This window comes from Fukomys damarensis, unplaced genomic scaffold (assembly GCF_012274545.1).
Source record: "Fukomys damarensis isolate Sample0158 unplaced genomic scaffold, DMR_v1.0_HiC HiC_scaffold_16, whole genome shotgun sequence".
Classification (NCBI taxonomy): domain Eukaryota; kingdom Metazoa; phylum Chordata; class Mammalia; order Rodentia; family Bathyergidae; genus Fukomys; species Fukomys damarensis.
In genome coordinates, this window is record NW_022900928.1 from 13951343 (window position 1) to 13966056 (window position 14714).

Genomic DNA, 14714 nt, shown 5'->3' on the forward strand with positions numbered 1-14714 from the left:
TTCTTGGCTTTGTCTTGCTTTCAAAGCAAAACAAAATGAAACACAAATAAAACTTTAGCTTGAAATGTATTCTGCTTTATAAGCCATGCATTTATCATAGATAAATGTCGTCTTCTGCCAGTGCTTTGCACATACTTTCAGAGATGCTAGTATTTACCTACAGAAATTCCAAGTTAGAATTCACATTAAGTTATATAAAGAAATGCATTCTATTGTACTTTTCTAAAATTGCTTATTTCCCACTTTTGTATAATACTTAAGGTGTTTACCTAGATTCCCTTGGTTTGTTATGCTCAAAGGGATATCACCAGCACAGGGTGGAGTATTTGAGTTTAAATGTGTGTTGTACAAACTCGGCACATATGTGTAATCCACCACTCTGGGAGGCTGAAGCAGATAATCGGAAGTTTGAGCTCAGTCTGGGCATTTAGAGAGACTCTGTCTCAAACTGAAAAGTAAAAGGAGCTCGGGATGTATGTAGCTCAGTGAAAAGGGCCTGTGTTCAATCCCCAGTACTGAAAACAAACAACATGTTATATTATACAGAGTATTTTTTACTTATGAGGTAAATTATATGGCTTTCATAAACTCAGAAGTATTTATGGACAGTAATGCTAAATACTGTGTAAGATACAGGTATATAAAGAAGGTCTCATATATCAATCCCTGGTTTGTAAAACCTTTCGATTTTGTTGAAGAAGATTTGCTAGTTAGTGTACATGAAATAAACTCCAGTAGTACTATGTGATAGGGGCTAATTAGGTAGGGAAGAGTAAGAATTTTGGCATATCAGAACAGAGATTAGAAAGTTCATGGAAAATTTGGATTTTTCAACATGAATGAGACCCTTGTCAAGGAGAATGAGAGAAGAAAGCGTTTCTTGAGAGAAACATGTGATCTTGTTGTTTTTACCTGGAAGCCAGCCACTATCTGCCCCCAGGCAACGCATGTAGGATGGGAGAATTGTAGGAAATTGAGTTTAAAAAGGCAGGTGAGGAGTTGTAAATGAAGGGATGTGGTTTAGATGAGATGCAGGAGTAAATAGGAAGCTACTGAAGGTTCTGAGTGAAGAAAGTTCCTCACACTGAGGAAGGAGTGTGAGTAGATGGGCTGGGAGGGCAGTGCCAAAGATCAGGCAGACCGGAGGAGAGGCTGCAATGGTTCGCTATGTTTAGGGGCTTGAAAAAGGAGTAGGTAGCGAGAGTAGAAGGGGACTGGGAGAATAGGGGTCAGGGAAAGAGGCCTTGTGGAAGAAAATTCCGTAACCCTGGAAGACTGACTAGACAAAGCACAGTAGAGACATGTACTCCTGACCAGGTAGCACTGATGTAAAACAGGAAAAGAAGGAAGTTGGGTCAAGGGAAAGCTGCTTTTGTAGGAAGTCTTTACTTTTAGTTTAGGGTACCATTTTCTTGGGTTAAAGAGCACTAAAATGTAGAAATGGAAGTCAAATGTCCAGAAAGAGCGAAGCTTAAATCTGGGATGAAAACACTAAGACTTCACTCAGCAAGCACTCAATAGATTAGACATTGATGAAATTTTGAGGCTAGATTGTATCTTTGGATATTGGTGGCCTTTGATAATTTCTATTCATAATATACATGTTTTTCATTTCTCTTAGAAAGCCCTGCTTTAGGAATACACACACACACACACACACACACACACACACACGATTGATAGGGCTGCAGTAGTCATCTTTCCTGCTAAATTCCCTATCATTACAAATTTAAAAGATTTTTAAAAAGTCTTTAATATTTAAAGGTGTATTTGGGCATCTAACAACAAAATTCTTATTTACTTAAAAAACAATCATACCAGATTCCCCATATAGAAGATAGGTGCTTCTAAATCTGTGATTATATGAGCATAGAATTTTCTATTTACTGTCTTATATATGCATAAATGGAATGTTCAGCAATTAGTTAATAACACACATTTAAGTTTATTTAAGAGAGTCAATATAGAGAGCATCCTAATTATAACGTGTTTTACATATGAAAATAACACAGGATAATTATTTTCCACACACGCTCAACTACCATATAGGCAACGGTACCTTAGCTGTATGCTGCATAGCTGCCATAATGACCTGACGTTCAGACATTCTTTACAAGGGAGCTTTTGAGTAAAGGTTGGTAAAGTGCGTCTCATTTAGACCATTGGAATAAAATACATCACGTTGTTGTCTAGCCGTGCCTACTTAAATAGAATATATTTGTAAAGCAACAAACAAAAAGCTTTCTTCAGCATGTACAATATCTCCCCTCAGTCTGTAGAAAAGGAGACCTTATTGAAAGAATTGGAAGTATGGTGTAGGCTGGTCAGTTTTGGTAATCCGGGGGGAAGGTGCTTGACACGTCATATGTTTCATGTGTTGTTTTTTAGGAGATGGCTGCAATCAGTCATCTTGCATGTGGTTTGAAAAAGGCTTGTCTCGCTAGCAGGCAAACTGTTATTTAAGTACACAATCCACTCTACTACTGAAACAGTTTTGCCAAACTTATCCAAGTATTCTCATATGCTTAAAGATGGTATAAATATCATTTATTGCTAGCAGTTTTCTTCAGACTATATGGAATGTCTTCCTGCTGCCTGATCTAAGTGTCCCAGTTTACATTATGGCCTTTACTGCCTCTGTTTGATGGAGTGATCAGTAAAAATTTAATGACACTATAAAATAATAAAAATGTCATTAATTTACCACGGATCTTGGATGCAGTGGTTGTAAAGTTACATTAATAAACAGAATATTTTTTACAACAAAAAGCATTGTTACGTGGGAACGTATAAATAACACACATAAATTTAAGAGCAATTTTACTGTTAGCACACACATTATTATGGAATAGCCAATAAGTGTATAAAACATAGTATATAAAATTTTATTAAAATATACTCTGCACATCAAAAATTCAGCTTTTATCTAAGTGCAAAGAAAAACCATTATTGTGTGCTTACTGTTTCATTGCTGTTCTTTCTCCAGATCACAATTTCACATTTGTTGCCAGTAAGAAGTAGATTTTTTTTCCTAGATGAAAACTAACCTCTGGTCTTTTAGCTATCCCAAATCCATTCTCTCTCTCCACTGATGCAAAGATATAATTGATCAGTCTTGCCATTGGGGGGGTGGTCTGCTAATTTAATGCAAAGTTAAAAATAATGCCTGAGGAGTTGAATGGTTTGTTCAGTGACTCTGGAAATAAGGGATAATAATGCAGCAGTCTATCTGTCATCAGTGAGTCTGCACCGTCATTGACTCTGATAATATGTGAAGATGATGGATGCTACCATCTTGTGGCTTGTAACATTTAACATTCATCAGCTCTCACTAAAGGAGGCTTTATCATTTAAATATCTTTATTTAATATGCAACATCTACCTCATACATCATAATTTCAAAGCACTTAGAGAGCCAACAGTCCTACAACACAGCAGAGCTGACTTTAATTTTTTTCAATAACTTTTATGTTGCCTGCATGTTTGTGACTGACAATGCATAAATAAGTGTCTGATCACATTGCTGCATGTGAAATGTGCATTTCACTGTCAGTGTGACTGTTGGGGAATTTTTCAGGAGGGGAATAAGCATTGAGGTATTTTGCTTATATTTCCAAAATATCTTTCTTGAGAGCCATGTGCATTGTGAGGGCAGTTCAGGTTTGTGTATGTAGGGAGGGTGGGATTTAGACTTAAGAACTTGCCACCCACGGCCTATACTTGCTCCATATAGGAGTCTACCCATTGGTATTTAATGGTAGGAAGATTAGGCTTCTTGGAACTGAAACATCCTTCTATTTTTCTTTGTGTCCATGTCCGCATCCTGTATTTGCTAGGCTTATGTTCAACCTCACTGGTAAAATCTTTGCTTAGCTCAGTTGCCCAGACCTAACTTGTATACATCAGGCCCTCTTATCTTGTGATTATGTGGCTGGCAAATAAATATTCTGAGCTATTCTTTGAAGAAAAGAAGGAAATCTTCTGGGAGACTAGGTGGAAATTTATATGAAAGGGCATGGCTTTGCAGGGTCCTTCTTTAATCTCACACGCAGTGCTTAATATCATCAAATTTAAAATGCAACCCAATACCCCAAACAGTGTTTATCACTGGTTTATTTTCTGCCTACCTAACGAGTATTTCATGGGATATTATTCCTCTTATTCTACTCTGTCAAAATATTGATATTTTATAGGGAAAGTATCTCTGAAAAAGAATTTTTTTCAATGAAGTCAGAAAAATGTATGACTTCAAAAGCACTGTGAATGTGTTGTTGAATGTTCTGAATGTTTTTTTGTTATGATTAAAAACAAGCTGATACTACTGAATTGCAAGTGCACTTCATTTTTATAAAAGAAAAGATATTATCATCATGTAAGCTTTGTTGTCTTAGGATTTTACAAACCATGGCATGTAATTTTCCCTCTTCTCCTTCCTTGTCAAAATATTGATATTCTTTCAGGAACTTTATTTTTTTTTTAACTGAGAATATTTTCCGGTAAAATCAAAGAGAATGAATGACTAGAAAAGATACTTGAAATATGCATATTGATAGGTAGCTCGGTCTGTTGATTGTCAGGGAAAGTTGTTTTCCCCCCATGAAAATACAGTTAAAGGTTGTTCTTCCAAGAAGATTGCAGGTGTCACATCAAAACTCCTTTTGCATTTAACACAGGGAAAGCATTCACATGCAAATAATTGAAATGTGAAACAATATGATAAAACAAAGGTCGAATATTTCGCTTCCCCTAGTACTACTCATCTTCACTTTAATTCTTTTTCCTTACATCATGACAACCAAAAGTGCTACTCCAAAATAGAAACTGGCTGATTAAAAGCAGCTGTCCTTCCCCTGACAATGTGTGATGCTCCCACACAGCTTGTGGTTGCTTTTTGTTGTGTCCTGCAATCTGGGTTAATTTGTTCTTGGGCGGTAGTTTTTACATAAGATATTAGAGAACCACCCTTGATTTGGTTTTCATTTCACTCTGTCTTCTGTAAGTGTCATATTTCAGAGGTTTCCCGGCCTGCTATTATTGAAACTAGTTAATATAATCCAGTTGGAGAAATTTATGCTTATGATTTTTGTTGCAAATCTGTCATAGAAAGGGTGCTAGATTAAAGCAAGGTTTACGCTGTGTTTTCTTCCAACACAGATTTCAACACATTCCATGATGAAGGGAAACTGGAAGACTTCCTGCACAATTTGACTGATGGGAATTAATTATAGAAATATAATGATATTCAAAAATAATCATATTAGGAAGCACAAATGTAGTGAGACTGTACAAATGAGGCACAGCCTCTATCAAGTAATTGTATGTTTGCTCTTTAAGAATATTTCCAAGTTTCTAAACATCTTACAGAAGAGAACACTCCAAGTATTTCCATCTAGTGCTGAACATGCTCAGTACAGAACTAGGTCATCGAACAATAGACTGAACAGCAATCAGCACTCTGCTGCTGCATAATGCATTAAGTATAACATGCAGAAACCATTCCTGGAGCTGGAAGCTGCTATTTCATGTCTGTAAATTCAAGCTGACATGACATTTAATATTGTTTCATAGTAATGAACAACAAGGTTTCATTCATTCATAAGCATAACACAAAGCCAAGTTTGAGTCTGGAGAGCAGGAAAAGTGGGGGTGCGGGGGAGACACGTGCTGGGTTTCTGCCGACGAGAACACCATGTCAACGATGGCCAGTGAGCCCTCTGCTTGCGATACAGAGAGCGACAGGGCTCCAGTCACTGTGAGGCCACTGTGAGGCCACTGTGCTCCTAGAGCTAGTGAATGGGTAAAACATTTTTGGGTTTCCCTCCTAACCAGCTGGGGTAGTTAACTCTTCTGGTCCATGGTTGGCTGGGAGTGAAATTCTTTCATTTCCCAGGAACTCGCAGCTAAAAACAATAGTACTGATTCCATCATCTAGTTTACCTCTTTTGAAATATTTCTGAAAACCTAGTGTATGAAATTTTAGTTTGTATTTTCCCAGTAAAAGTAGTACAAGCTATGATCTCTGTGGGAACAATTCTCTGCCACGGGAGTTAGTTGTATTACTTTAACAGGAACTGCTCTTCCATGCTTTTGCACTTTTGATTCAACTCTTTTGCATTCCTTTTAGATTTCTAGGTCCAGTCCAAAAGAGAGGAGAAGTGCTAAGCAGCTCTGGCTGGTCTACTGTAGGCTTCCTTTCCATACACGTCCTATGGTCTAAATGCCCTCAGTGCCACGATCAGGCTTTGGCAGATCTTTCTGAAAGATTTTCACAGGCCAAGTGGGTCAGAAATGATGTTTACAAATCCACCTTTTGCCCATTAAGCAAGATAGAAATTGGAAGGAAAAGGTGGTTGCTTTGGAAGCTAGAATAAGCCTCTGATTATTCCTTCCTCTAGGAAAGAACGCGCTTTGAGAATTTGGGGCCCCAGTTAACAGGAAAGTCAAGCGAAGATGGAAAGCTGGGCCCAGGTGTCATCGACCTTACTCGGCCGGAAGATGCAGAGGGTGAGTGGCTTTTCCGTGGCTCTTTCTGTGGCTCTGTGTGTTCCTGAAAGTGTATTTGAGTCAGATGTAGGATCGCTGGGGCCTTTCTTGGGGGGTCACTAGCTGCATTTTCTAGGCAAAGTTAAGAAAATGTTGGTCTTCAGTATATAGTTAAGAACATGGAGAAGCAGCTAGATCATAAACACATGGTCACCCAGGTCCTTCAGGGTACCACTTGAAAGTTTTAAAATTACTCCAATGAGCAACAGAATTCTGTTTCATTTACCTCAGTGCATACTTATTAAAGAAAGAAAGAAAAAAAAAAAGAAATACAAGGAGGGCTTTTTTTGTTTTTCACATTCCAAATCAGGGAATTCCTAGGTACAATATAACCATTTGGGGAACTAACTGATGGTTTCCAGCAGGTCTTGCACAAACTTACTAGTTGTTCAGGGGAGGCCTAGATCGTCTGGACACTGAAGTTTGTTGAAAGTCTAGGTGGAAAGAGCTGCCTTGCTTCAGAATGTTTACCCATAGCACTGTCAAATCCTGTCTGCTTCTTTTTTTTTTTTTTTTCTGTTTGTTTGTCTTAAATGCACAAGCAGCACATCAGCAGAAATTGCTCCCCAGAGGCTGGGTACAATTTATGGGTTAGGTCAGCACTTGAGTAATAATGTTGCCTGGTTATTTACTGTGTCATCACAGAGTAAGGACTGGTTTTCCCGTTAGCTGTTTCTTTGGCAGAATCTGTCCCACCAGTCAGGGAAGATTAATTTGTTCTCTTCAGAGTAATGTGATACTTTACCCATCTTGGGTCTCTGCTAAAGTCCTGTTTTAGCTTGAGGGGAAGAATCTTACTAGTATCCTTGTTACTAGCAGAATTTCTTCCAGGATCCTAATCCCTTGAAAACACATGAAGATATTTCATAGCTGTATCGGAACTAGTTCTTTCCAGGTAGTTCAGAATCTGTAGCATGAGCACTAGTAAATAGGTAGTATTAGAATTTAGGAAGCACCTCTGAGAGCTTCCAGAAGGCTGGTTTTTCATAGCAGTAGGACAATCTAATGTTTGATGATAGTCCTGGGGAGAAGGTGTTAAATTCTGATTGAGGGGTGTGTGTGTGTGTGTGACAGAGAGGGTGGGGGAGAAAGAGAGAGACAGAGATAGAGAAAAGCAAAAAGGAAAGAATGGGAAAAGAAGGGACGAGGAGACGAAGAAGATGAATAGAAAAAGATGGATACAGGACTAAAAACAAGAAACATTCTTGCTGTCTTCCTTGAATAATATGCACCAAGAACATATTGACATTTTCATAGGCACTTAGAAGGGCAGGTTTTCCAGCAGTGAGGGTTGAGATCTTTCTTTTCAGGGACCCAGAAAGTCCAAATAATGGGCCTTGCACAGTCAGCCATCCATCTACAGCACAGACACCAGAGCAGGCCTGAAAGTCTGTGAGGAGGTGTTTTAGTTCTGTCCCATCTCACTTTTGTCACAAGGTTGTACTTGGAGTACCCGAATCTTGGGCTCAATAGAATGAAATAAAATTTTTACATCACTGTGGAATATTCAGTCTCCACGTTCGGCTATAAGCTAGAAATTTTAGGGCTCTATTACCTTCCCTTTACTCCAACAGACTTTTCTTACTCTGTCATTTGACATTTTTCATTTTGTTTCTTAACTGCATATTAGTTATAATCAATTGCCTCTCTGTAATGTTGATAAAAAAGTTGACAATATCATGTGCTTGATATGTTAATAGTCTTGGAATTACTATTTTAAAAGGAAAAAGTTGAGAATTTTACTGTAGGGAAACATTGCACAGGAGTATTTTTAGATAGTCCATTCAATACTCAGATTACTCAAGTTGTCTAGGCCCAAACCTATAAATACCCAGATTATCCAGATTGTTCAGATCTAAATCTATTTTCCTAGTTATATTTTTTTTACAAAGTATTTATTAGGTTCTCATGCGCCACAGAATGTGTTGTTTTGCACAGATATTTTTTCATTCAATCTCTATACAGCCTCCGAAAAGGTATTTTACAGTTGAGAAAATTAAACAGAGCTATTAAATAACTTGCTAAAAGCCATATAGCTAGTAAGGGCAGAGATGAGATTTGATACCAGGCTCAGTTTTCAGCCCGCACCCCTGTGTACATACCGATAGATACGTGGTGCCTTCCCTTACTTTTCTGAGCAAGTTCCTCGTGACCTTCCCCAGTGCGGCCCATTTCCTCTCCCTAAATATAGCAGGTCACACCACGCAGCGGCTCTCACGTTACCGGGTCACACACAGCAGCAGTGCCGGGTGAGTGTAACAGGAGAAGGTCTGCAGTGGCCCAGGAGCTTAAGGAGGGTGTGAAAACCTCCCTTCAGAAGCTTGCCCAGAAGTTGCCATTGAGATCTCCTGTGCTTTTGGGGGACTGAGTTCATGAATGGAGTCAGGTTACCTGCTTTAATACCCTCTGCGGCACATTGCTTTGGTGAGGACTGCTCGGATGGGGAGCAGCCTTCTGCTGACTTCAGCCTGTTTCCTGGCGTTTGTTCAAGTACGAACTGATTGCAGAGCCTGCTGGAGTTACGGTTCACATTAAAAGCAGTAGATAACAAGTACACATAATACTTTCTCTACTTTATTCCTTCGTATTTCCCTTAGCGGGAAAACTAACAAGGCACCGAAGAATCAGAATAACAAAAAAAGGTCTTTGCTCCTTCACTAAGTCTGTGGTCCAACAAAACCGCCACCATTTCCTGGATGACTGTCCTGAGCCAGCCCCTGAACCAGACCCTGGGCAAACCATGGGCAACACATCAGAGATGTCCCTGACCTGTCAGAGGTTGTGGCCCAGTGAGGGAAGCTGAAGGATTAAAAGGGAAATAGGTGTGTCCATATATACATGACTATCTTTGAGAAGAAGTGCCGGGGAGAGCAGTACTTTATCGTAATCTACAGAGAGTTCAGTGTGAGTGCTCCCTAAGGAAGCTGAGCTGACAGTTGGGTTCTGTGCCTCTAATGCAGGAAGTGCTCTCCCTCTATCCATGTGTGATCATCTCCAAGGGTTCCTCGCTTTGGAACAGTGATTTTTAGTGACTGTGCCTTCCCAGGACTTCTGTCCCACCCTCCTGTTGGGCTTCTGAAATGAATAAATTCAGCCCAGGAGATGAGGCCCTGCTCACGCCAGGCTTCCCAGGAAAACGTCTACTGGTGTGGAAACGACAGTATGACTTAGTAAGCATCTTGCAGACCTGCTTCATAGCCCAGGCAGGGAGGCAGCAAAGAAAAGGTCACCAAAAGAGGCAGCTGTGCATGTGTATTAACCACTCATCAAAATCAAATGACAAAACCATAAGCAAGGAAAACAGAAATTAAAAATATAAAAGGCAAATGTCTTCAAAATTTTATTTTTAAAGTCCAGCTGTTATTTGGTTTGAATGTGACAAGACAGCATTTCTTGTTCACCATGATATTTATAAAACTACAAATTCAATGGTGCTGGGGACTTAGGAAACATGTTTAAGGTCTTGTAATGCTTTGAAGTGGCTAAAGACTTAACATGTATCGAGTGCACACAATTTGCTAGTTTCCATATAGGACATGTAAGGAAGAGAGGGCTTGATCAGTTGAGACTGTCCCCGTGTATTAATGATGATAAGCAGCTGTCGAACTTTTTATGAATTTTCTATATGGCGTTTCCCCTCTCCTTGTTCTTCTTAGGCAAGCGTGCAATTCTTACCCCGATTCTCCTTACTTCAAGGTTGTGCAGTATCATAAAAAGGTCTCTGGCCAGGTTATTGGGAGGTTGAGATTAAAGTTGCTCTGCTGCTAAATGACTGGAAAGAAGTGCCTAATGCCTATGGACTTACGTTTATCTTTTCAAAGAGACATGTCAGATTCGATTATCTCTAAGTCTTCTTCCAAATCCAAGATTGTTTTAGGGTCTTCATAAAGCATTGAGTGTATTTCTTATAAGTTCCATTTAGTTGGGGGTTTTTGAGATATTAAAAAATGGAGTAATATCTTAGAAGATATATTTGTACTACTTGCTGAATGGAGCTTTGATATTCGTTTGAGTTTTCTTGTCTGTTAATGAAAACACCTCTCCAGCAGTACTTCCCAGTTCTCTCACACAAACAGGGCCCTCCTTTTCTCCCTGCTCTCCTTCTCTTCTCTAGAAACAGCAGTTATGACTCGGAAATTTCAAATGTATTATTTCTATCTTGTTTTTTTCCCCACCTGTCTCACACTGGGGCTTTTCCTCTTAACTAAACATAGGGTTTCATACTGTTTTACAGTATGGCTTGGGTAAAAAAAATTCTTGTAAAACTTTTTTACATTTTCACTTTCTTTCTTTTCTTTCTTTTTCTTTTTCTTTTTGTCTGTTTTTTGAGACAGGGTCTCACTATGTAGTTGAGACTGACCTGGAACTCACTATGTGGTCCAGGCTGGTCTCGAACTCATAGTGATCCTCCTGCCTCAGCCTCCTGAGTGCTGGGATTATAGGTGTGAGCCACCACACCCGGCTTACATTTTCACTTTCAATTACTGCATTCTAGCCTCACAGGAAGGCTGCACCTTATTTTGATGGGGGTGGGGGACATGAAGTATGAGCTTATCACTGAAGGATGAACTCGGAAACTTTTTTGGCAGAGCTTTGGACCCTGGTTTGGAACTGCAGCAGTGTTACCACACTCCATGTTTTAAAAACTTGCATTGATTTGCAAGGAAATGGATATATATATCATGTTACTCCCATTTATGGCTATTGTTATAAGATTTGTTTAGAAAGATTTTATGGTCTTATACTGAATTTCTAAATTGGATACCACCCAAGCTGGCCTTGCCCTTCTGAAATAATCTTCCTCTTCCTTCTCCTCTGAATTCTTTTCCTCCTCCTTTGTCCTCCGCTCCTTTGTCCTCCCCTTCTTCCCCTTGCTCCTCTTCCCCTTGATCCTTTTTGTGAACCTCTAATTCCTGTTTAAATGTTAAATCTCAGGGTAGCTTTATCGTTGTCAGTTCAAACTCTCTGCTCAGGGACAAATAGCAGAGACTGCAATGCCCCCCACCCCTGCAGCCCCTTTAAAATGCACCGCTTAATATACAAGTTGTTTCTTTAAAATCCTGCTATCCCTTTGATCCATACTCTTGGAAATCATTGCAGCTTTTCTTCTTGCCTTCACCTGCCCTGGATCCTTACTCCTGGTAGACAAGGAAGATAGATTCCATGACACATGACTCACTCAAGGCAGCACAGGCAAACTGTGGCCTCATCTGGGGTGGGATTTAAACACCATCATCGCTTGTACTCTGAAACGTACAGGTCATCAGTTCACGCACAGAATACAGCACTTTACGTTGTGACACTGAGAGTCTCAGATTTGAAATAGGGAAGGGAATGGAGTCTACAGTTCCAGCCAAGAAATCCCCTCTCACATCCCTGACAAGTAAGCGGTCAGTCATCTCCCTTCTGTTGGAACGCCTCCGAGAGTCTGGCAGGAAACTGACTTCATCCCAAGATGCTTACTCTAATTCTCTTAGTTCTTTGTCAACAATTTATATGCAGTTTTGCCTCTGATTCCTTGTAATTTCTATTCATGTGCTCTAGTCTGACTTTCTGGACTCTGACGGAATAAAACCTATCATTTCATTATCACACTCCTTTATCCCTTCAGATATTTGCTTAAGGATTGCAGACTTAAATTCGAGTGCTCCATCCTAGACAAGTCATATTCTTCCCCTAATCTGTGAGTGAGAAAATGGATCTAGACAGTTTCTAGCTGACATGCTTTTTAAAAAACTCTTTAATTTTACTGTCATAATTGAACCAATTCACCTTTGAGGCAACTAGAATGTAGAAAGTATCAACTAGGAACGGTGCAATTTTCTAAATAATTGCAATTATTGTAGAAAAAACACCATAGATACATGCCTTTGCCTAAGAAGATATCCAGCCATTAGAGCATGTACCAGGAACAAAAGATAAGGAATAATGTATATAAAAAGAAAAGAGCCAGGTAAATCTGAGGAAGCACTAAGCCAGAGCTGTGCCATAGGCATACAGATGTGGCCTTCCCTGGCCGCCTAAGACAGTGAGTCTGGGCACTTTAGGGAAGCGTATAGGTGAAGGAGTCTCTGTGGATCAGCAGGCCAGGATTGGAGGCCCAGATAAGTAGCAAGGGAGGCCCAAGACAGGGCGAAGATGAGTAACTGCCACATGGGCTGGGAGATAAGCAGAGTTCACAAAGCCCTTGCCTCTGGACTAACTCTGTTGTATGAGTATCACAAAAATGTATTTTACTGTGGATATAAACAATTTTAGAGGATCCTGTGCACCAGTTTATATCAGCACTATATATAAAGTGCAGGGCTCTTAAACAAGCAAATAAACTTCTCTTAAAGAAATATACTTGCTGTGTCTTAAAAGCTCCCAAATAACTTTTAATGTTGGTAGAAAACAATTTCCATTGAACTCTCCAAGTGATGGATATTCCTGATGGGGCAAGAGAGTGAAATGTCAAGTTTCTTGTATAACTCCATCCCCTAATGCTCCGCAAAGGAAACTCGGTGTGCTTCTTCTCATGGTTGCTTGGGCTTCGTAGCTCAGTCAGTGATCCTTCCTTCCTTAGTGTGGAGCTCAACTCTGCCCAGTAGCTAGTGTCTCACTCGTTTGCATTTTCTAAAGAGAATCAATGGCAATGCCTGTAATTACCACCAAAAAAGATCTCCTTTTCCATCCTCTGCTTAAGAAAGAAATGCCTATTTATGTCATTATCGAAATCACACAGAAGTGCATTCCCAACTCTCTACAGCAACTTAATGACATAGATTAATACCATTTACTATGAAAACGAGACTCAAACACAGCTACCATATGTTCCCAGTGGGCCTATGAAGTTAGTCTTTGCTCAGTCAGCAATATGTTTGTCTCTTCACATAAAGCAGCACATTAGGATAAACCCTAGCTGATAGAGGTCCATCTGCTGTGTTTGGACTGTGTGGCTCTTGGAATGTCAACTTAGTCCAGGTTGCTGTCCCAGAATCCTTCTGTACTGGCAGCAAAAGCCTCTTGACTTTCCACACATAAACTGTAGAATTCAGCCTCACCTTAGTTTGGTTGGATTTGAAGAACGTCAAGCCTATTCTGAGTGCTCTTTAAATTATTTTTGGCTAAGGTCAGAATTGGTATTGAGACCATCCTTTTTTTTTCCCCCTAATTCTACCTTCTTTTCAAGTTCTTCTCCTCCTCCGTTGCCTCCTCCTCCTCCCCCTCCTTCTCTTCCTTCCTCCTCTTCCCCTTCCTCTTCTCCTTCTCCTCCTCCTCCTCCTTCCGATGAATCAGACTCAGCACCTTGTACTTGCCAGGAAGGCGTGATACCACTGAGCCACATCCCTGACCCTCTCTTCAAGTTCTAAAAACTATTTCTAATTTATTCCAAATACCCAGTGCCTATCTACCTGACCCCTATTCTGGTTAATGACATCCTATCTTTTTCTTCATTTAGCCAAGATATTCTTACTGCTTCTAGATTCTTTGTCTCATTTTATTCTGCTGTACCCACTATCTGCTGCCTATTTTTATACTTTGTAAAGATGGACCTCTATGAAATGAATCTCCACTGGGAGGAACTACATCTTTCCAAGCAGTGTCTGTCCCTACTCAGGGCCTCACAATCTTCAGTTTTACCCACATGTTCCATCAAGTTTCAATTTGCTGGTTGTCTCCCGTATACATGACACTATTATGGGCATGGGAGAAAAGACTTAAAAAAAAAAACCCAAAACAAATAGCCTACACTGTATTCTCTAAGAGTTAGTAACATGGTTAGAATTAAACAATTAGCACCCACACCAATCAAAACACCCTAAATTTTACACCTTCAAGTGCATATTTAGAAAAACAGAAAAGAAGTACTGTTTAGAGGAGGAAGCTGCTGTGCTCTGTGGACAGCAACAATTCTGGCATGTCTGAAAGAAGTATGGCTGGAAAGAAGCCTAGACTTAGATAATCAAAGAGAAGAGGAGCACTCAGTCAAGGGCATGATCCAAGTAGACACCGAGACAGTAAAGCACGCAGGAAGCCCCAAGAGGGAAGAATCAGCTTTCTCATCTTTGTCTTGTCCACCACGCCCAACAGAGAGCCTCACACACACTCAATAAATAGCTATTGGATATATTCTAGAAATACAGTGAACCCTCGAGTTACCACTGGCTTGACACATGAACAATGTGGAT

At 39.9% G+C, this 14714-nt stretch overlaps 1 protein-coding gene across 27 annotated transcripts in view; it reads left to right on the forward strand.

Moving 5' to 3' along the window:
* Positions 1-14714, forward strand: part of Sox6 (SRY-box transcription factor 6) — a 557563-nt gene that overhangs the window by 510843 nt on the left and 32006 nt on the right. For all 27 annotated transcript variants that reach the window (XM_010615190.3, XM_010615191.3, XM_010615182.2 and 24 more), the window contains one exon: positions 6396-6504. In XM_010615190.3, the coding sequence (XP_010613492.1) occupies positions 6396-6504 (109 nt within the window). The remainder of the gene's footprint in view (positions 1-6395; positions 6505-14714) is intronic.